This window comes from Raphanus sativus, chromosome 8, assembly GCF_000801105.2.
Source record: "Raphanus sativus cultivar WK10039 chromosome 8, ASM80110v3, whole genome shotgun sequence".
NCBI classification, from domain to species: Eukaryota; Viridiplantae; Streptophyta; class Magnoliopsida; order Brassicales; family Brassicaceae; genus Raphanus; species Raphanus sativus.
Window position 1 is genome coordinate 5,513,935 of NC_079518.1, and position 22,025 is coordinate 5,535,959.

The following is a 22,025-nucleotide window of genomic DNA, read 5'->3' on the forward strand; positions in this document are numbered from 1 at the left end:
ACAGAGGAAACGACTTCATTGAACCCATTAACCGTTTTTCTTGATTCATCCATCCTCATAAAATACAACTGAAAACGCTGGTTTGTGCCAAGTTTGCTGGACGTAGAAAAAAAATATTTTCAGGAAATAATATTGATTATCAACATTTGATTGCATATAAAAGATAAGTTTCCCCTCAGAATCGAAGAACTTATCAACATTGATTATCTCAGACAAGGCTGAAACTTATAGAGATTTTCTCGAATCATCATTGGGTACCAACAAAGGAAAAAAGATTGTGAAACTAAAATCGCAAAAAAATGTAACAATAATAAAAGAAAAGAGACGAATCTAGTTCCCTCAGACAAATTGAGTTTGCTTCGACACTGATATATTCAGACAAGGCTGAAACTTTATATTAATGGTTATTCGATCATCGGGAACTTTTAGCACATAAATTGCAATACCACAAAACATAAAAACCGAAAATAAGAATACGTATCGTAAAAGGAGCTCCCTAGTTTCTGAGAAAACGCTACTTGTTGTTGATGTTGTTCATCTCCTGGAGCGGCGGCCTTTATAAAGAAAAGCCCTAATCTCTACTCTGGACACTATTAATAAATAACAAAGAAAAGACCTCATAATTTAAACGCTTCATACATTTCACCCGTGATTTATTATATTTACAATAAGGGTCCTATTACATTTCACCAGTCACGGAAAATATCTTTGCCTGTTCATTATTGAGCTATCTTGCATGCATTATTCTTCTGATGCAATTCATAAATAAATGACAATGATGAATGAGGTTTTTCTTGTTCTTGCACAAATTGGTTATTGACCAACACCATTAGGTTAATATGAAGAGCCATCAATGATCTAAATGGAACAATTATTATCTATGGATCTAATTAAGTGGTAGATAAAGATTCAATGAGATTATTTGTAAATAACATAATAATTTAATCATACAAAGTAAATGAACATAAGTAATGTTTTATGATCATCACTCGCCAGGAGAGTAAAATGTACAACACAAACTGAAATGGTATAAAAGTACACACACACACTGTTCCATACATATAATGCACAACACTAGAGACACCGATGGCGGTGGAGCCTCATGGAGCATGCGACTGCACAGCTTCTTGAAGGCTCTTCACAGCGCTATCATAAGTCACAAACCCCATAAACCAGAACTCGTGGTTGTCGACAGAAATCACTTGTATGTACTTCTCAGACGTGTTCACTCTGCTTGTTGACGGGTTCACTGCCTTCAGCTGGTTCACCGGAAGTACCACCTGTTCATGTTGGATCATCATCATATCAAAGTCATCACTCACAGACTCTACAAAGAAAAGAATGAACATAGGACAAAATAGCCAGTATTATTACCTTGTAATAGCTCCACTTGGTCTGATCACCTTCCTTGTAGGAAAGAGGAGTGTCACTACAGAACGCAAGCTTGTGCGTAGAAAGATACATAACACCCATGACAGGACCAGCAGATGTAGACAAGTAGCAAGCATAGGTCTTGCGAAGCTGCTCATCGGGAAAGCACTCAAAAGTCTGCTTGAAGACCTTCTCATATCCACCTTCCGCAAGTATCTTGGTCCCCTGAGCGATTCGAGAAACAGCAGCATCAGCTACACTTGGTCCTGTTTTCACTAAGAAGAAAAAAAAAAAGAAAAGATATCATTCAAACCATATACTACTATACATATCTACACAAGACTAGTTCCTCCTCACACAAAGCAAGAAGGGGAGCTTCTTACAGTGCTGCCAAACGTTCCCGGAGAGATCCTGAGCCTTCTTGGTGGCGTCTGCTGCCATCTTCCCCCATTTCCCAAGCGTGTCCTTCACAGAGTCCATCGTATCTGCTCCCCCCAATCACCAAAAATCGATCAATCAATCAATCAATTAAACACAAAAGTTCGATCGGATGAAGCGAAGTAGCTTACTCTTGGGGACAGGGGAAGGAGAGACGTAAGGATTGAACTCAGGCGGCATGGTGGTGGCGGCGTTGTTGCCGGAGACGGGAGCAGGAGGAGGAGGAGTGACGTCGTTGGGATCGAGCTTAGGGTAAGGAGCGTAGTCAGAGGAGTGAGGAGCTTTGGGATCCGATGATGCGGAGGAGGGAGTAGAGATCCGGCTGACGTCATCGTCGTGATTCTCGTGCCCACTCATCCTTTGATTCTTCTTCTTCTTCTTTCAATACGATCTCCCTCCCGATAATCCCTATATTAATCGTGGCTTGACACGCGTTTTATTTTATTTTGGTTAAGTAAAGAGGAACACGGTTCGGATCTCAGACGGACTAGAAATGAATTAAAAATGTCGGTCCGTCTCCGTCTTACGTTGGCATTATCAATCGTTTTCTACTCTGTATAATATTTGAGAAATTGTATTGAAGACACAAAATAAAAGTACTCAAGGCAGAAAAATGACTAAAATAATTTTCTTTTTTAAAGTAGAATTTTCAAAACAAAAGGGACTATTTTGGTTATTTTATTTTCTAAAAATTATTTTTGTGATAAAATTTTTAAAAAATTATTTGATAGAATTGCCTTACGATATTTGATGTAGTCTCTTTCTCACAGGTCTATCATCATCATGTATGATGTCGACAAATTTTTTAAAAATCTAAGTCTATATCATATTATCTTCGAGTAAGGGTATTAAATTTGGTAAAACCGAATCGACACAAAATAGAAAAATAGTTTGGATTTGGTAATATCGATATAACCAAATGAATGTTACTTTTGATAACCGCAATATATAGATATGGTTTGGTATATAACCGAATAAACCAAATAATCGATTAATTAATATATAGTAATATAATTATAATACAATTAATAATGCATATATACATTTATTTTATTGATATAATATTCAAAATTAAAATGTTACTTTTAGTAATTTAATAATTTATTTTAAATTTAAAAGTTATTTTTTTATTTTATCAAATTAAACATATATAATTTTAATATTTTTGACAAATATGGGTGCTAATATTTAGTTATTTAATGTTATTATGGATTACAAATTTTTCTTATTTTATTCTATAAAGATTACATATTTTTTCAGTAAAAAAAAAAGATTACATATTTTAATTTTAGGTTTAAATACAAAGTGGGATGTATATAGTTGGAAGAAGGAATTAGGGTATTTTTATTTTTCATCGTTAGAGCAATCGGTCATGGAGGAACAAGAGGTTAAGAAGATCCACAGAGCAACAAAAGATGATGATGATGATGATGGATGTCAAGTAGACCATATTCCTCTAGATCTAACCTTGGAGATAATTTCAAGACTTCCTGCGAAATCGATCGCAAGATTTCTCTCTGTATCCAAGCTCTGGTCTTCTTTCACCACATTCCCGAGTCTTATCAACTCCTTCGCGTCTCGGTCCTCTTCACTGCCACCGCGTCTTCTGCTCACCTTCTCACTACATGGGAAGCACTTCGTTTTCTGCTTTCCTCAAAACCAGAATCACGAGGGGTTTTATCCTCCTTTCTACAGTTATCAAATCACAAACCCTAAATATTATGGTATTAAGCTATCCGAGAGCGTCCATGGCTTGATTTTACTTAGGAATCTAGTAGTATGGAACCCAACCTTGAGACGGCTTTTAACCTTTCCACAACCCCAACAAACCATCTCGCTTAAAGATTTGCCTTATTTGGGATACTGTTCTTATCTGGGCTACGATCCTTTGGAAGGTAAACACAAAGTATTATTCATGTTGAGAATGAAATATACCGACCAGCCACGGGTTTTTACATTGGGAGGTCAAGAATCATGGAGAATAATAACCAAAGGACGTTGCCCTATGCATTCCCCAACTGGAGGATATGGGCGATGCTTCAATGGGATTCTGTATTATGAAGCTCATGATACTGATGGTCATCGTATAATAATGAGCTTTGATGTCAAACATGAAAACTTCAATCTTATAAAACTACCGGAAGGTTGTTATCAATTGCCGTGCCATATGACACTTCACGAGGGAAGGCTAGCCTTAGTTCCTAGAAGCGTTCACTTTGGCAAGCTTGATCTATATATTTTGAAAAATCCAAATAGAGACGAATGGCTGCATGAAAAATGCTTTCTTGATATACCTGCTAGTGTATTTTTCAACGGTGTTACTGCTGCTGGTGAGCTTGTTTTTACCACCGCCAAGAAAGAATCACTTTCTATTGTATATTTCAATCCAAGTAGCAACATTATGAGGGTAGCTTTGTTTGAAGGAATTGTGGGTGGTGACTTTAGACGTCGTTATGGACTTTCTAGCTACGGCGATATATACAATATCAGTGTTTTCCCAAACCACTCCGAGACTCTTGTGTCTTTCTAAAATCAGCGGTTCTTTCGTTGTTGCTCTGTGTTTTTTCTTCTCAGTGACACTTGATTTTTATGACACTATATGATTCTCTTATGTTTTCGTTTTTCTTGTGATCTCCAATTAATGATTTGATCGTTCCTTGATTTGTTGTGCCTATGCAAACTTAACATGCGTTTACAATAGATGCTAGCGGCTTTATCTTAGAAACAATTGTATGAAGTTAGTTGAAGATTGTTACAAAAAAAAAAAAAAAAAAAAAAAAAAAAAAAAAAAAAAAAAAAAAAAAAAGTTAGTTGAAGATATGGAGGATATACAATATTAAGCTAGATGGTTAATTGTCAGCTGTGTACGTATGAGAAGAAGAAACATGTGACATAACTATATCCATAGTCTGTAAAGTTTGTATGATTTTTGCAAGATAATTAAATTTAACAAAACATAAAGGAGGAATAAGCATGTAAAGAAATAGACTTAACTTTTATGATGATTAGTGACAGAGACACAGTAACAACACAATCATGTCCCTTCTGAGTTTTTAGAAAAAGGAAAATTACTTCACCGGAAAATCGGTACAAATTAAACATGATGTACACAACCATGTTGCATGTGCCACAGTCAATGCAGATTAACCATGCGAACTCTATTCTTTTACACAAGTTTTAATCCCGTATCAAGGATGATGATCCCGCGAAAAGAAAAGAAAAAAGAGTAAACATTAGTTCAGATTTCTTTCAGATTTAAATCATCAGCTTTGTTATTGTTACAAAACGGTGAACTCATCTACACGGCTACTTGGAATAAGTGGAGTGCATGTGTTAGTCTCACTCGTTGGTTGTCCTTATATACTGTATGTATGTTTGTCCTTGAACATGATGTATATACATATTCCATTCCATAGTGTACTGATTTGGTAGATGGAATAAAAGTTGAAGAAAATAAAGAGATGTTCTCAAGAGAATGCTGAACAGATAATGATTAACAAGTTTGGTTTAGTTAATTAAGAGTTCACATTTTACACTAAACCAAACCGAATAATATACAATGATCGCTTTAGCAAAATACATAGACTCTATTCGAATATAACTAATGTGAACCACTATGATTTTTAGTCTTTCCAATTTCGGACCTTCTGACTGAGTCAAAGACAAAGACAGAGACAGAAACAGAGACAGAGACTTCAGACGAACAAGGAAAAGGCAAAACGTCTTCCTCTCTGTCTCGGCATTTGCGAAGGGTTTAAAACTCTGAAACCAAAAAACTCTCCTTTTTCTGCTTTCAATCATGCTATGATCCAATTCGGTTTGCTTCCATCTTCATCACACTCTCGATTCCCAATCGATTCCGCTAGAGAGCTTCATCGTTTGTCCTTACTCTTTTTTCGTAGTTTCGGAGTTTACTGTTACGAAGAGCATTTGGCTCCGCGCTCGGATTTCGACCAGCTAATCGATAAGTCTAGAGTCATCATTGTACTTACATTTTGCATGTTTTCGAAAGCGTTACATTCACGCATCACGCTACAGGTCTTGCTTTTATTTTCTTTCTTGATGGAGAGATTATTGTGTTTCTTTTATCATTTTATTCACTAGAAACGTGTGGTTATGCATACTGTTTTTCAGGAAGTTCCTTCTCCAGTGGTCGTAATTAGTATGATGTTTGTGTATATGACTATATGTACAGTTTGTATGATCTATATTTTTAGTTTGATATATATTTTGTCTGTGGTTTGAGAAAAAAAAAGAAAAAGAATTGGAATTGTAAATTATCACAAAAGAAAATTATAATTTGTAAGATTTACAAAAGAATAATATATTTGTAAATATGAAAACTATATGTAAAAATATGACTTTTTAAAAAATTAGTTAATAAAAAATTTTCCATAATAATTATCAGTAATATATTTGTCGATACATTATTACTAGGAGTGGGCGTTCGGATACCCGTTCGGGTTCGGGTCGGGTATTTCGGATTTCGGGTATTTCGGTATAGCAGTATAAAATCCGTTCGGGTATTTCTGTGCTTCGGGTCGGGTTCGGGTATTTTTAGTTCGGGTTCGGTTATTTCGGATCGGGTTTTCGGATATTTAGATTTTGCCAAAAAAAATTAACTTCTTCATTTTTCAAGTTTTTTTCTTTTAAAAAATATAAATTTTACTTAACTGATATTTTATATTTAATACATTGAATGATTTGAAGATAAAATCTTAAAAATAAAATACACTAATTTGATTATTGTTTTAAAATTTTAGATGTAGCTTTTGTTAATGCATGAAACTAAAATTTGGACATGCATTTTAAGCATTTTAAGTGAGCAAAAAATCACTTTTCTTGCAATTATATGTATATTATCTAATTTTAAATCATGTGTATAATTAATATAAGTATTTTGAATAAAATTAGAGAAGTAAACTATGAATATATGGTTAATAGTACATAAGTTCGGTTATTTTCGGATATCCATTCGGGTTCGGGTATTACCCGTTCGGGTTCGGATATCCAATCTCTCGTAATTCAATACCCGTTCGGGTATTTTGCTCCTTCGGTTCGGATTTCGGTTCGGGTTTTTCGGGTCGGGTTCGGATGCCACTTCGGGTATCGGATAAAGTGCCCACCCCTAATTATTACATATCGTACGACGTCTACATATTTATATACACGAAGTTTATATATATACGACTGAACCCTAAATATAATTGATTCTAGCAAAAGGGGGAATATAACTCAGGAAGAAAGAATGAGGGTTTTTAAGAAGAAAGCATTGCTGAGGAATCAGCCATGGAAGAACAAGAAGAGAAGAAGACTAGAGAGATCCAGAGATGATAAACCACAACCAAAACATATTCCTCTTGATCTAACCATGGAGATACTCTCAAGGCTTCCTCCAAAATCGATCATGAGACATCGATGTGTCTCGAAGCTGTGGTCTTCTATTACCAGACTTCCAAGTTTTATCAACTTGTTCACGTCTCGGTCCTCTGCACGTCTTCTGCTAACCTTCGAATTTTACAAAAAGCAATTAGTTTTCTCGTTTCCTCAAAACCAGAACACTGACGGGTCTTATTCTCCGGTATACAGTCATCACATGACAGGCATGCATTATTATGACGATCCGCATTCAGAGAGTGTCCAGGGCTTGATTTTATTACGCTGTTTACAGATTTGGAACCCAAGCTTATGTCAGGTTTTAACCTTACCACATCACAAAGAGAACAATTCCTCCTCGAGGTATATGTTTAAGCCTTATTTAGGTTATGATCCCTTGGAGGGTAAACACAAAGTATTGTACTTATTTTATGGGAAGTATGTAGAGCTTCAGATTCTTACACTGGGAGCTAACGAATCATGGAGAAGAATAACCAAAGGTATCCCTATGCATTCCCCAACTGTTGGAGGACTTAGGAAATGCTTCAATGGAGTTCTGTATTATGAAGCTACAGCTTATGGTCAACATATAATAATGAGCTTTGATGTAAAATCCGAAAGCTTTAGAGCTATAAAATATCCGAAAAAGTATTCTCAATCTCGACTGCCATTTAATATGATACCTTATGAAGGAAGGCTAGCCTTAGTTACTGATGATAACTTCCGCCATCGTGATGTTGAATTTTTTATTCTGAAAGATGCAAATGGATATGAATGGACGCGTCGACACTGGCCTTGTGTACCTTGTAAGAGTGAATGGAGGAATCATATGCAATTCAAGGGTATTACTGATGCTGGTGAGCTTATTTTCGCACCAAGAAATTTTGTTGACTCGTTTTATATTTTATATTTCGATCCAAGGGGAAACAGCACTAGAGAAGCCTTCTTCAAAGGATTTGTAGGTGGTGATTTTGGACACATTCATGGAGTTAAATACCGAACACAGTGTAAGAATGTTTTCCCAAATCACATGGAGAATCTCGTGTCTTTGTAACGTAGCGCCTTCTCCCCCTCAATGCTCTTCACTGTTTTTTTTTTTAAATTTGCTTTCCCTTTCAATGAAATTATATATCTTTGTTTGAACTGTTGCATATAATAGATGCTAGCCACTAAATCTCTTGGAAATAATGGCATAACTTGTTGGCTGATAATATATGTACAAGAATAAGAACAGCCTAAGGATTGTACGTAAGAGAGAAGAATCACGCAATATAATGATTGATCCTTATTCTTAATTTTTTTTTGACTTAAGCCTTTCAGTTAAAATATAAACCTTACAAGATAAGGTCGAAAACCTTATAGAGAGAAAAAGCTTTGCAAATACATTTCATGAATAAAAACAAATCATACCTATGAAACTCCAAAGGCATAAGAGAAATGACCCAAAATGAGATGAGGAAAATGACTAGCAAATAGAACCACGACCTCGATGGCCATGCCTACCTCTTCCTTGCATTATTTTTCATTCCAAATCTTGTAATTTGATGCGAGGCTTTGTCTCCCTTCCACCACCCCTTGTAAAGCCGAGTGAGCTCATTGGCTCAATGTCAGCTTCATCCCCATCGTATAGCACAGTGAACCAAGAAGGACTCTCAAATCCACTAACTTGAGGTTATGCGGTTAAGGGATCAACAGCTGAAGATTTTTGAGTCTCCTTGTTGATAATGTTTGATTGAAAAGTTTCCATAACGAGTGCTGAAGTGGGAGAAGATTGAAGATCTACTAATGGTGGTAAAGTCTTTACCAATGTTGGCAATGTTACTTGATTGTCTCCTTGTACCAGCGAGGTAGAAGAAGTAGTTGTGTTCCTTGTATGAGTATCTTGGCATTCCATAGGAGCAAGTAAAGAAATATATGGAAGCTGTAGAGCTGCTAATAAATCGGAGTGCAAACATGGAACATCCTGTGTGCATGGTTTTGTTCAGCTCTTGTTCAGAATCAACTTGAAGTTCATAGGCAGAAGTTATAAGGATACTTCCTGAGACTGTTGCATCCTTTTGTTGGAGAGTTGAGGAAGTTGGGTCAACATTTTCCTTTGGTTGCAAGACGAGGTCAATATCAACTACATGTATGTCAGCACTTGTACCCAACATATTTAATTAACATTCACCGCAACACACAAATATCTCGCTTACTCTCTCATCCCTCTCCTTGAAAACACCGTCACTGTTTTCTCCTATGCCTCTCCGGCTGCTCGTGTTCTCCACCGGCGCCGGTCGCGAGAAGACTTCTCTTTTTGCTATTGCTTTTCTTTTTCTTTACACACTAAAATTTGTAGCAAAGTCTGTTTCTCCTTTTCCGGTGATACAGTTTCTTAGATTGACTTCTGAGGTGTTGGCTAACTCGCAATGTACTCTGACTATCCCGTAGTTTATGCACTACAAAAATAGTCTGATCTGCAAGAGACAAACTTGGACATTCACGTCTTAGCGGAAAGAAACGCATATATTACTTCAAAGTTTGGTTAACCACGACTTGGCTGAGATCCGAGCAACAACCTTGAAGTGATATAAAAAAAATATCTAAATTTTGTTTATGTAGTTTGAGAACAAACTATAAGAGAGCCCAAACTATAAAGAAAAATAATTAAAATTGTAAATTTTCACAAAAGAAATTGATTTTTTGTAAGATTTACAAAAAAAATATTTGTAAATTTTGAAATCGATATATAAGAATCTGACTTTAATTTTTTTTTTTAAAACACGACTTTAAAAATAATTATATAAATAGTTTTCTATAAAAATTTCTATAATAATTATATATGTTTATATAATACTGATTCTAGTGAAAAGGGGGGGGGGAATAAAACTCTGGAAAGAAAGAATGAGGGTTTTTAAGAAGAAACTAGTGTTGAGGAATCAGCCATGGAAGAAGAACAAGAAGAGAAGAAGACGAGAGAGATCCAGAGATGATAATAGATCACAACCAAACCATATTCCTATTGATCTAACCGTGGAGATACTCTCAAGACTTCCTGCAAAATCAGTCATGAGATATCAATGCGTCTCGAAGTTGTGGTCTTCTATTACCAGACTTCCAAGTTTTATCAACTCATTCACGACTCGGTCCTCTGCACGTCTTCTGCTAACCTTCGAATTTCACAAAAAGCAACTAGTTTTCTCGTTTCCTCAAAACAAGAACACTGACGGGTCTTATTCTCCGGTATACAGTTATCACATGGAAAACAGTAATCATGATCGCTATCTGCAATGGGAGAGCGTCCAGGGCTTGATTTTATTACGTGGATTACGGATTTGGAACCCAAGCTTGCGCCGGGTTTTAACCTTGACACGTCCCATAGAGCACATCCCCACCTCTTTTGATATTCGTAAGTCTTATTTAGGTTACGATCCATTGGAGGGTAAACACAAAGTACTATCCTTATATTATGGAAGTAATTTTGTAAAGCCTCTTATTCTTACATTGGGAGCTCAAGAATCATGGAGAACAGTAACCAAAGGTATCCCTATACATTCCCCAACTCATGTAAGAGGACTTAGGGGATGCTTCAATGGAGTTCTATATTTTCAAGCTAGAGTTGATGATCAACATATAATAATGAGCTTTGATGTCAAATCTGAAAGCTTCATGAATCCTATAGAATATCCAGAGTGTTCTCCTTTTCGATGGTTGCATAATATGATACCCTATGAGGGAAGTCTAGCCTTATTTGCTCATGACTTTCCCTTTGGTACTGGTGAATTATATATTTTGAAAGATGCAGATGGACACAAATGGACGCGTCAATGTCTGCCTGGTGTAAGTTTTAAGAGCGAATGGAGGAACCTTATGCATTTCAAGGGTATTACTGATGCTGGTGAGCTTGTTTTTGCACCAGGAAGTTTTGTTGACTCTTTTTATATTCTATATTTCGATCCTAGGAGAAACAGCTTTAGAGAAGCCTTCTTTAAAGGATTTATGGATGATGAGTTTAGACGCAGTGATGATGGAGTTCCTAATAACCACGGAACATGTATTAATGTTTTCCCAAATCACATGGAGAGTCTCGTCTCTTTGTAATGCAGCGCCTCCTTTTTAATTGCTCAATACTTTTCAATGTTTTTGTTTTCAGTGACATTAGGGGTACCTCCATTGGTGAATCCCAGAATTGGGGTTCTTAATTTTTTTCTTTTTTTACCTTTTTATTATCCGATTTTTTATTTTTTTTTTTAAAAAAAGTAACCAATCGCGGGTCACCACGTGTACGTGGGACCCGTGCAACAGTGCAAGAAGCAACTCTTAAATAAGGGGTTTTAGAGGTGAGAGAGTGAGGGATTTAAAAAATATTGGGTCTCACCGGAGCCGTCATCCCTTATAAACCCCCTTAAGGATCTTGGGATGGAGGTGGTCTAAATGGTAGTCTTTACGGAACTTTACGTTTCGCTTATGCCTTTCGACTTTCGTTGTGTTTTTTTTTTTTGAAACAATGTTACATTTATTTCAATCGAAAACATTGTTACAATAGATGTGTCATATTTAGAAGATCAAACACAATAAAATGTAATGCTTTATCTCTACTTCCTGGATGCAAATCAAGCCTCCATTGCATCTTTATTCGCTACAATTCATTCTCTAAAATGTTGAGATTTTTTTTTTAACATTCTTCTCAATGAACATAGCCTTCTGTAGAGCAGTATTCTGTTGCTCACCATGCTTCCGACATACTTTTCCCCTGCTATATTGAGTGCATAGAAAGGTTGAGAACGTACCAAACAGGAAACAAAGTGATTTTTACTATGAATTGTCCACCAGAATATCCATGATATTGCTCCAACTAGCGCTGTTTAATCTTATCTGACCCACGATGAAGTGCAGCGACGAGTGATATCTATACTCCCACCGTGTTGTTGCACTCTGAAAACACTACTAGAGAAGCCTTGTTTGTTTGAGGGAATATATTGGGTACTGAATTTAGACGTCGTTATGGACTTGTTAGCTACCGTATATACAATAGTGGTGTCTTTCCAAATCACACCGAGACTCTTGTGTCTTTCTAAAGCAGTGCCTTCGTAGCTACCGTAATTCTCTTCTTTGTTTCTTTTCAAATCTTTATATATCGTCGCTATAAGAAAAGAGTTATTTGTAAAATTTACAAAAAAATATGTACAAATGTGAAAAGTTTTCTATAGTAATTATTTGTAATACGAAAAAATAATTATTTGTAATATATATTTGTCAATATATCGTGCCGTCTACGTTATTATATATTACGAAGTTTTTATACATTCGACTGAACCCTAAATATAATTGATTCTAGTAAAAGGGGAATACAACTCTGGAAGGAAAGAATGAGAGTTTTTAAGAAGAAAGTATTGTCGAGGAATCAGCCATGGAAGGACAAGAAGAGAAGAAGACGAGAGATATCCATAGATGATGATATATCACAACCAAAACATATTCCTCTTGATCTAACCTTGGATATAGTCTCAAGACTTCCTGCGAAATCAATCGTGAGATATCGATCTGTGTCAAAGCTCTGGTCTTCTTTCATCACACTTCCGAGTTTTATCGACTCCTTCGAGTCTCGGTCCTCATCACAGCCACCGCGTCTTCTGATCGCCTTCACACTACAAGGGAAGCACTTCGTTTTCTCGTTTCCTCAAAACAAGAACCCTGAAGGGTCTTATTCTCCAGTGTATAGTTATCATATGAAAGACACTTATTATGATAGGTATATGCGAGAGAGCGTCCATGGTTTGATTTTATTATATGGATTCCGGATTTGGAACCCAAGCTTGCGTCGGATTTCAACCTTACCACATCCCCGAGAGCACATCCCCATCTCGCTTTGTAGTCGTAGTTCTTATTTATGTTACGATCCATTGGAGGGTAAACACAAAGTATTGTGCTTATATTATGGAACTAAATCTTTAATGGCTATGATTCTTACATTGGGAGCTCAAGAAACATGGAGAATAATACCCAAAGAGCATTGCCCTATGCACTCCCCAACTAGCGAAGGATATGGGCGGTGCTTCAATGGGATTCTGTATTATGAAGCTAGAGTTGATGATCAATTTATAATAATGAGCTTTGATGTCAAATCTGAAAGCTTCAGTCCTATACATTATCCAAACTACTCTCGTTCTGGATGGTCGGATACTATGATACCTTATGAGGGAAGGCTAGCCTTAGTTACTCGTGACTTTCCATGTGGTGATGGTGAATTATATATTTTGAAAGATGCACATGGACACGAATGGACGCGTCAATCCTTGCCTCGTGTATGTTTTAAGAAAGAGTGGAGGATATATATGGAATTCAAGGGTATAACTGATGCAGGTGAGTTTATTTTTGCACCAAGAAGTTTTGTCGATTCGTTTTATATTCTGTATTTCGATCCAAGGAGTAACACTACTAGAGAAGCCTTCTTTGAAGGATTTATGGGTAATGAATTTAGACGCAGTGGTCATGGAGTTTCTAACGACCGAACAGACTGTTTGGGCGTTTTCGCAAATCACATGGAGAGTCTGGTGTTTTTTTAGTGCAGCGCCTTCTCTCGCTCAATGCTCTTCAATGTTATTGTTTTCGACTTTTGTTGTCATTTTTTATCTATTTCAATCAAAAACATTGTTACGATAGATGTATTCAATCAAAATGTCACGCTTTTTCCCTAGTTCCTCGATGCAAACCAAGCCTCCATTGCACCTTGATATTTGCTGCAATTCATTCTCCAAAATGTTGATGATTTTATTTCGATTATTCTTCTCAATGAGCATTAATTCTATTGCTCACCATGCTTCCGACAATTTTTTCCCACCATATTGAGTGTTTACCATAATAAGTTGGTAAACATACCGAAGAGACAACAAAGGGATCTGTCCTTTGAATTGTCCACCAGAATATCCATGATATTGCTCCAACTTGCGTGTAATCTTATCTACCCCAACTCCCCAAGAAGTGCGGCGACGAGTGATCTTCATACTCCCTCCGCACTCGAAAAACACTACTAGAGAAGCCTTTTTTGAGGGAATATTGGGTAGTGAATTTAGACGTCGTCATGGACTTGGTAGCTACCTTATATAGAATAGGAGTGTTTTTCCAAATCACACCGAGACTCTTGTGTTTTTGTAAAGCAGCTCCTTTGTTCGGCTTTCGCTAATGCTCTTCTTTGTTTTCTTTTTTCCCTTTGTCAATTGACTCTTAGTTTTGTGAACTAAATGATTCTCTCATGTCTTCAGTTGTTCTTGTGATCTTTAATTAGTTACATACATTTATAATAGATGTTATTAACGACTTCGTATTAGAAACGACCGCATGAATCTATAGTCGAGGTCCTCGAGGATATATATGGGAGAATAAACAAATATCAATCAAGATAGTTAATTATCAGCTGTGTACGTACGTATGAGAAGAAGAAACATGTGACATACTTTTTGATACGGTACAAATAACCAAATCATCAAAAAAAAATCTCACCACACTCCATCCTACGAAAATCAAAATGTTGCACGAAGCAAATATGAGATCATGGGTTATGTTTTAATGTTTCTCATCATCCGATCCAAGCTTTTTTTAATTTTCCCTCATTATAACTTACATTATATATATGATAAAATATCCCAAATTTTTTCTCAAACTATGGTTACATTTTACACAAAACCAAACAAGTAAAAAGGATCGTGTTACCATTACACATAGGTATGCTGATATATGCACATTGCCAATGTAAACAATGATGATTGATTTTTTTAGTCTTTCCATTTTCGGACCTTCTGAACGAGGTAGAGACTTCAGACGAACAAAGAAAAGGCAGAACGTCTCTCTCTCTCTGTCTCGGCGTTTGCGTAGGGTTTAAACTCTGAAACCAAAAACCTCTCCTCTCTCTCTCTCTCTCTCTCTCTCTCTCTCTCTGCTTCGAATCAAATCATGCGAAGATTCAATTCGGTTTGCTTCCTTATTCTTAATCTCACTCTCTCGATTCCGCTAGAGAGAGAGCTGAATCGTGTGTTAATATGGTGCCTTATCCTTTTTCTTCGTAGGTTCTGCGGAGTTTACAGGCGCGACGAACATTTGACTCCTCCGCGCTCGGATTGCGACCAGGTAAATCAATAAGGTCTAGAGAGTAAAAAACTGATATTTAACATATTGCTGTTCGTGATTGATTGATGGGCCTTATCTGAGCTGATTTAGGGTTTACGAGCATTAGCAGAACCCCAAATGTAGCGATAAATCTTAAGATTGAGAAATGGGGTCTCTTTAGGGTTTATCAGGATGTCTAAGAAAGTTATGTCCTTTTTCTCATGTGGTGAGGGAATTTAATTAGTGGTGTAGCTAAAAACTCGTTGGTAAATTCGAAGTCTGATGTTTTGTAAATTAACGTGGGATGTGTCTTGGTACTTTGCAGGGTCTCAGAAGCCCTTCTTGTTCCAGCGTTACATTCACGCTACAGGTCTCTTGTTTTTTATTTTCTTTCTTGATGGAGAACATTGTGTTTCTCTTATCCATTTTTATTCATTAGAAACTTTTGTTTGTTCTGTATACTGCTTTCTCAGGGATATCTTTCTCCAGTGCTCGTAATTACTATGATGTTCTTGGTGTTTCTCCCAAAGCTACCCGCGAAGATATTAAAAAGTCATTCCATGAGGTGAGCCATTGTTATATGAAATGTGTCTTTAATATTTCATGCTTTTTGTATGCGCCGAGGGAGAAACTAGAAGTAGATTGTCCGCTCTCAAGTTTATGTATTGAATGTACAACCGTGCAGCTTGCGAAAAAGTTCCACCCTGATACAAATAGAAATAATCCTTCCGCTAAAAAGAAGTTCCAGGAAATAAGAGAGGCCTATGAGGTACTTTATCTTTTTTTTTCCTGTAAATCTTAATGTGTATTTTGAATCTATCGTCTGATATACTTTTGTATTGGATTGACAAACTGCAGACTCTGGGAAACTCTGAAAGAAGAGAAGAATATGATAAGGTACGCTTGTCTTGTTGGTTGTCATTTATATGGTGGAGAGATCACTAAATGAGTTCTTGCTATTATCACACAATACAGCTGCGTTATCGGAATTCAGAATATGTAAATAATGACGGTAGTGGTGCAGAGAGGTTCAGACGTGCATACCAGTCCAATTTCTCGGACTCGTTCCACAAGATTTTTTCTGAGGTACGTTGTTATGTTGTGGATTTGCCTCATCTGGTTTATGTGGACTAGTCAAGTCTCTAATGTTCGTACATTTGATTTAGATTTTTGAAGACCAATCTAGTCAGCTTTCATCTGATATTCGGGTCAGTTTATCTGATTCTCTCTTTATTCTTTTATACAATGGGAAGCTGGTCTCCATTTTGTAAATCTTGTTGTTATTGTTGAAAATTGAATAGGTTGAACTGACGCTCTCTCTTTACGAAGCTGTAAAAGGGTGCACAAAGCGTTTAGAATTTGATGCATTTGTTTTTTGCGATTCCTGTGGTGAGTGGCCCCCAGAATTTTAAGATATCTGCTCTTTTGCATTTACTAATATCGGAAACCCAGATATGGTTCGCTAAATTTCCTGTTAAGATACTTGAGAGTATAGACGCTTTAAGGGATAAGTCCTAACTCGTCTTAGTTCATCATATATATGCTTTTGTTCAAATGGTAAAACAATAAATTCGTAAAAGAGTGGTCTTCTGGAAATGGCCGTCACCATTGATTTGATTGTAATGTACAGTTGTGCCCTGCAGGTTGTGCCTTTTTGTTTCTTGTAACATTTACGGGGTTCTAGTCTTTAAAAAACTAAGTCAACTTAGAGAGGACGAGTGACTCACTTAATTGACAGCACTACTGATGCAAACCCGTTATTCCCAGTCTCTCATCATTTATTGTTTTATAGATGGGCTTGGCCACGCTCTTGATGCTGCCACGAGAGTTTGTCCAACATGCAGGGGCCTTGGACGAGTAAGTTCCAACTAGAGAATATAATCTTTGTTTTATTTGGAGTTTTAACAAAAGGTACACTTTTTGTCTCTTTAACAGGTAACTATTCCTCCTTTTACAGCACAATGCCAGACGTGCAAGGGGTCGGGGCACATTGTTAAGGTCTGAGAACAAAAAATCTATTTTGGTACTTCAGTAGTTATCTCTCCGTCAATGCTTACAAGCATAGATATGTATTATCTCTCTCTTCAGGAGCACTGCATGTCTTGTAGGGGATCTGGGGTCGTGGAAGCCACAAAGACGGTTGAAGTTGTGATCCCTGGGGGTAAGTGTGAAGTCTTCTTGATTTTTTCCATCTTTAACTTGATTTTGGGTTTGAAACATGCTAGTTCTGCTATGAAATGAGTGGCAAGATTTCATTAACACTTTTACCGTCCTTTCCTTAAAATTTATGTGATTTAGATGTTACCCAATTTACTTACTGGTCACACTTATAGTGGCTGGCTTGTTCTTTTTCTTATTTTTAAGACTATGCCTGTCTGTGCACTACCTGGTTAATTGGCTTTTATCTGCACTTGATATTTGCGGCAGAGACGAAATAAACAATTTAGAACTGTGATTTTGATTATCATAATACATAAGTTTGCTGGACCGGATAGTCAATTTTGTTCTTGATGATATAATTCTGTCAAACTTTAATTTGCCAATTTTTCTTTACTTGAACAAAGGGGTGGAGTCTGGCGCTACGGTCGCAATCGATAATGCTGGTCATGTAAGATCAAGAACCAGTCAACCTGGAAAGTTGTATATCACATTTAAGGTTTGTTAAAAGCATCTGTAATTTCTTCAAAATTTGTATCTTTTTTACTTTTTCCTGAGACGTGCTTGGAGAAGTTTTGAATCAAACTCAGCCTTGACAATGATCTACCATATGCGTCTCATCTTATGATGATCACTTAATCACTTTAGTCTAAGAGATAAATACAGATGGCGCAAGCCTTAAGAGTCATATTATAAGTCATATATATTTACTCTGATGTATTCATTGCAAAAATAATTACCATTGTTCACAAATTTTCATGTGATGGCTACTCTATTGTGTTTCCTGTCCTCTGTTGTGACTATTTATTCTAAACTTCTTACATCCAGTGAATGGATTGTTACGCAAACTTGTACACTCCATAAGTAGTCTTGTAATCTATCATCGTTCTTACCTCCTCTATGGTCTTACTGAATCCACTATTTTCCCTTAATAACAAGTATCTAATCTTCTTCTGCTCACAGGTTGCTAATGATTCGACATTCTCCAGAGATGGCTCAGATATTTATGTGGATGCTAATATTAGCTTTACACAAGTAAGCACACTGGTCATTCGTGAACTTGCTTATAGTCAGAGTAGTTCCTTCTAAACCACATAGTGTCATGCGTGGTGACACTATGTGGTCAAAAGTGTTAACTGCCACTCTGCCAGTTGATAAAGCTCTGTAGTAACATAGGGCATCGACTAGAAGTCGTTGCAGTCGATTTGAAAATTAACGAGTTTTGTTCAATATAGCAACACTAGCATCTTTGTCATTATATAACGCGCTTGTCATATAATTAGATAATGTAGCATATCAGTTCAACTTCATTTGATGTCACCCCGTCATAAAACTCAAATGCATGCTACAGCTGTATTTTTTCCATACAACCATAGAGGTTTGAGCTTGTAGTGCAAATTGCTTGTTACACTGCCTATATTAGTCCAACATGACGCTTCCTTTCATGTCTTATTCTTCACGTTGTTTTGACTATTTATCCCTTAAACCATACTGTACATGTCTTAAAAACTTATTTGACAGGCCATTTTGGGAGGCAAAGTTGTGGTGCCAACACTGTCAGGCAAGACAGAGATAGATGTAAGATTCGCCTCCAGTGAGATCTATAGTATATTTCGTGCATGGATGGATCTCTACAATTTGGCATTTACCATTTGTAACTGAGTTCAAGTTGGTTTCCATCCTCTCACGGAGAGTATGGTTTAGATCTTTAAGCCTTTGGAGATTCTAGAGGTGACTTGTTTTAATTGTTGCAGATACCAAAGGGTGCTCAGCCTGGCGAACTTATTATTTTAAGAGGCAAAGGTACATTTAACTATCAGGCTATATGGTTTAACTTTTTTTTTTCTTTGCTTGTACTGTTTTTAAGATGTGAGTTCCTGCAGGACTACCGAAACAAGGATTTTTTGTAGATCATGGAGATCAATATGTGCGACTCCGTGTTAGCGTTCCTACGTAAGATCTCTTCTACCTGGAACTCAAGTAATAATTTTTTGGGAGACAAAACAGATTGTGTTTTAAAATTTCTGCTGTTTTCTAGAACGGACAACACAGTTTGTTGCTCTAAAAGCAACGCTTTTGAAGCTGTCTGGCTGGAAGTTTAATTCTGATTCTAGAAACTAGTGTCGTTTAATCAGCTTCGTGATATCTGGTGGCATGTGGAATGTGTTGGGTTCTCTTATTGTCATTCCATCGTTTTAACGGATTTTCTTTAACTGCTGTATTTGATTTCTGGCATGTTCTCTAGTGAACTTAACGAACGTCAGCGCGCCATACTGGAAGAGTTTGCGAAGGAAGAAATCAACAGTGAATTGAGTGGTTCTGCTGAAGGAAACTGGTGAGTACATACTATTTTATTTCGTACTCTGCATTTATAACAGCAGAATGTGGGTTTATCTTATGGTAGACTCAAATGGATCTCTGGCATAATTTACCTTAAAGAGGAAAGTAGTTGATTACTAGAAGATTTAGAGATGCTTATATGTTCTCGTTGAATTCTCTAGGCCTGCTAAAAGGTATGTATAGATAAATAGATTTATCTTATACAAGCACCTATGTTTTAGCATAGGACTGTTTTAGTGTTTTTGATGCATTCAAGTGTCAATAAAATAACTAGAATCTCTAGGGGAAGCAAGATATGTGGTTTGAAAAAGATTTAGATTTGGTGCGGTTGTCTTGAGATATTTTTCCTTTGCATTGTGATTCAAACTGAATGTTATCTCCTCTCACTGGTGATAATGAAGAATCATGAAAATGAACAAACAGGCTTTACCAGAAGCTCTCTACTGGTTAAACTTACAGGTGGGATAGGATGGGTCCTCGAATCATACGCGATTTCTCCTTAGTGATGCTGCTGGCGATATTGTTGAGAAAGTTAATGGGATGAAACCACCAAACCACGAGAGATGAAAAAGCTAAAAAAAGCAATCAGCAGAAGACAGCACAAGAACAAAAAAAAACAGCTCAATAGCATAACAGAAGGGTCATAATTTGACCTCATAGTCTATCACAAACTCATTTGATGTGGTAATGAAAGAGAGATACTTTAAAATTTTATGGTTTTTTGCATAGCTTCAAGTTGTAAACGTCCTCTAATCTATTAACAGGGATAAATTGAAATAAAGAATGATACTTTATGATGTATCTTTCTAAGCTCCTTCTTTTTTAAGTTGAACACTCGCTTCTGGTTCTCTAGGCAAAGATTAAAGCTCTGTCTTCAGATGAATTCTCTTCTTATTCTTGTCGGCTTTGATCTCACCATGTAAATAAAGAGACCAAATACCAAAAGGGAGAGAGATACTTCTCTGCTTGGAACTTTCCATGGTAGAAAATTAAAGGTAAAACCTCTGTGATGGGTCTTTCTGTTGCTCTCTCCCTTTGGGGTCTTTCTCTTGCTCTCAAATGAAAAAAAGTGAAGTACTTCAGGACTAAGTCAAAAACATTGTCCTGTTTAGGCTCTCTTGCAGGTTTTAAGTTTTAAAGAGTGACAAACCTTGAAACTACAAGCGATTAGCATACCGATGAGACTGACTAGAGAAGCAAGGAAGCATAAAATCAACTGGACCTCGAGCACGAGCGTGTAGCTCATGGGTTGCTTAGGTTTCTGGTAAGCAATTTTAACTAATGGCAAGAGAAAAGCATATATAACAACTACTGACAGTCACCAAAAGCCCAATGATGTATAATGTATTGCTTGTGAGTCTCGTGGACCGGCTTATCAGTTTTGGTATGCATTTTCAACACCGCAGCTCCAACAGTTAACAAAACAATAACATTGATGGTAAAATGGTGGACTCTTGGCTGTCCATGAAATATGATTTGAGAAGATATCCATGAAGGACAACTGTGAAGCACTGATGAGAGCAGCTGTTGAAACAGGGAGATAGCTATTCCATATGCGTATAAATAGTTATCGAAGCCTGAGAGACATGGTTTATGACAAAGAAACTTTTATTCTTGCTTCCATTGTTGATTCTGCGCCAATTAAGGGAAGAGAAGAGCAGAAAAATTGAAGATGATTGGAAAACCTGCGGTCCAAGAAAGTAGAGAACCAAATCCTGTTGCCACCATTGTTTGAAGTAGAGACACATGATCAGATCAGGACCTCCACTGTTTTCTATAGCTAAAATTATTTTACAAAGTGTTGTTTTAGAATTTAATGCAATTTATACATAATTTAAACTTAATATTGATTGTAAAAAGCATTAATCTTATGAATAATTTTATTTATCCCACACACTATTAATTAAATAAGTATATTTATTAATAATATAAAAACATTTCAATCATTTTATATCTGAAAAATGTCAAACCCTCACAGGAGCCCTCACGTTCTTGTCTTCCTGATTCATGGACGGTTCTAGTTTCTCTGAGTAATGAAACTCAGTGTTGGTGTTTCGCAGGCTTTATTGCTTATTAAAACAGAATAAAAACAAAAATAGAAGCTATTTATATTTCTTTTTTTTCTGAAGCTCTCCTAAAACAAATAGTCTTCTCCCCAAATGATTTCTTTGTTTCATCGTTATGTATGAATGATCTATGTTTTTTTCTTTGACCTAGATATGATTCTTCTGTGTTGTCTCCACTGGTTTAGCTATCAGTTA

At 36.5% G+C, this 22,025-nt stretch overlaps 4 protein-coding genes across 7 annotated transcripts; 3 read left to right on the top strand and 1 right to left on the bottom strand.

Annotated features, from left to right (window-relative positions):
• Positions 1-908: 908 nt before the first annotated feature.
• Positions 909-2,231, bottom strand: LOC108821999 (GEM-like protein 1). Its single transcript, XM_018595012.2, has 4 exons — positions 1,941-2,231; positions 1,755-1,856; positions 1,375-1,646; positions 909-1,280 (listed from the first exon to the last, which is right to left on the bottom strand). The coding sequence occupies exons 1-4, from the start codon at positions 2,164-2,166 to the stop codon at positions 1,101-1,103; spliced, it is 780 nt and encodes a 259-aa protein (XP_018450514.1). The 5' UTR covers positions 2,167-2,231; the 3' UTR covers positions 909-1,100.
• A 950-nt stretch (positions 2,232-3,181) lies between these two features.
• On the top strand, positions 3,182-4,470 carry LOC130498810 (F-box protein At5g18160-like). The gene has a single exon (XM_056992438.1). It carries the CDS (start codon positions 3,182-3,184, stop codon positions 4,337-4,339), a length of 1,158 nt encoding a protein of 385 aa, XP_056848418.1. The 3' UTR covers positions 4,340-4,470.
• An 8,043-nt stretch (positions 4,471-12,513) lies between these two features.
• On the top strand, positions 12,514-13,752 carry LOC108821825 (putative F-box protein At1g50870). The gene has a single exon (XM_018594818.2). The coding sequence runs from the start codon at positions 12,534-12,536 to the stop codon at positions 13,728-13,730; it is 1,197 nt and encodes a 398-aa protein (XP_018450320.2). The 5' UTR covers positions 12,514-12,533; the 3' UTR covers positions 13,731-13,752.
• Positions 13,753-14,977: 1,225 nt separating this feature from the next.
• On the top strand, positions 14,978-20,565 carry LOC108819782 (chaperone protein dnaJ 1, mitochondrial). Of its 4 annotated transcripts, none has more exons than XM_056991777.1 (19): positions 14,980-15,132; positions 15,228-15,288; positions 15,593-15,637; positions 15,741-15,832; positions 15,953-16,036; positions 16,126-16,164; positions 16,243-16,353; positions 16,434-16,475; positions 16,569-16,656; positions 17,060-17,124; positions 17,203-17,265; positions 17,356-17,428; positions 17,832-17,923; positions 18,388-18,459; positions 18,946-19,002; positions 19,179-19,227; positions 19,308-19,377; positions 19,670-19,759; positions 20,166-20,565. In XM_056991777.1, coding segments are annotated over exons 1-19 (1,212 nt in total). In that variant the 5' UTR covers positions 14,980-15,114; the 3' UTR covers positions 20,167-20,565. The 4 variants fall into 4 exon arrangements, 3 of the variants coding, with proteins under 3 accessions (XP_056847757.1, XP_056847756.1, XP_056847755.1); XM_056991776.1 differs by having other exon boundaries at positions 20,188-20,565; XM_056991775.1 differs by having other exon boundaries at positions 14,981-15,132; positions 20,224-20,565.
• The last annotated feature ends 1,460 nt before the right edge of the window (positions 20,566-22,025 follow it).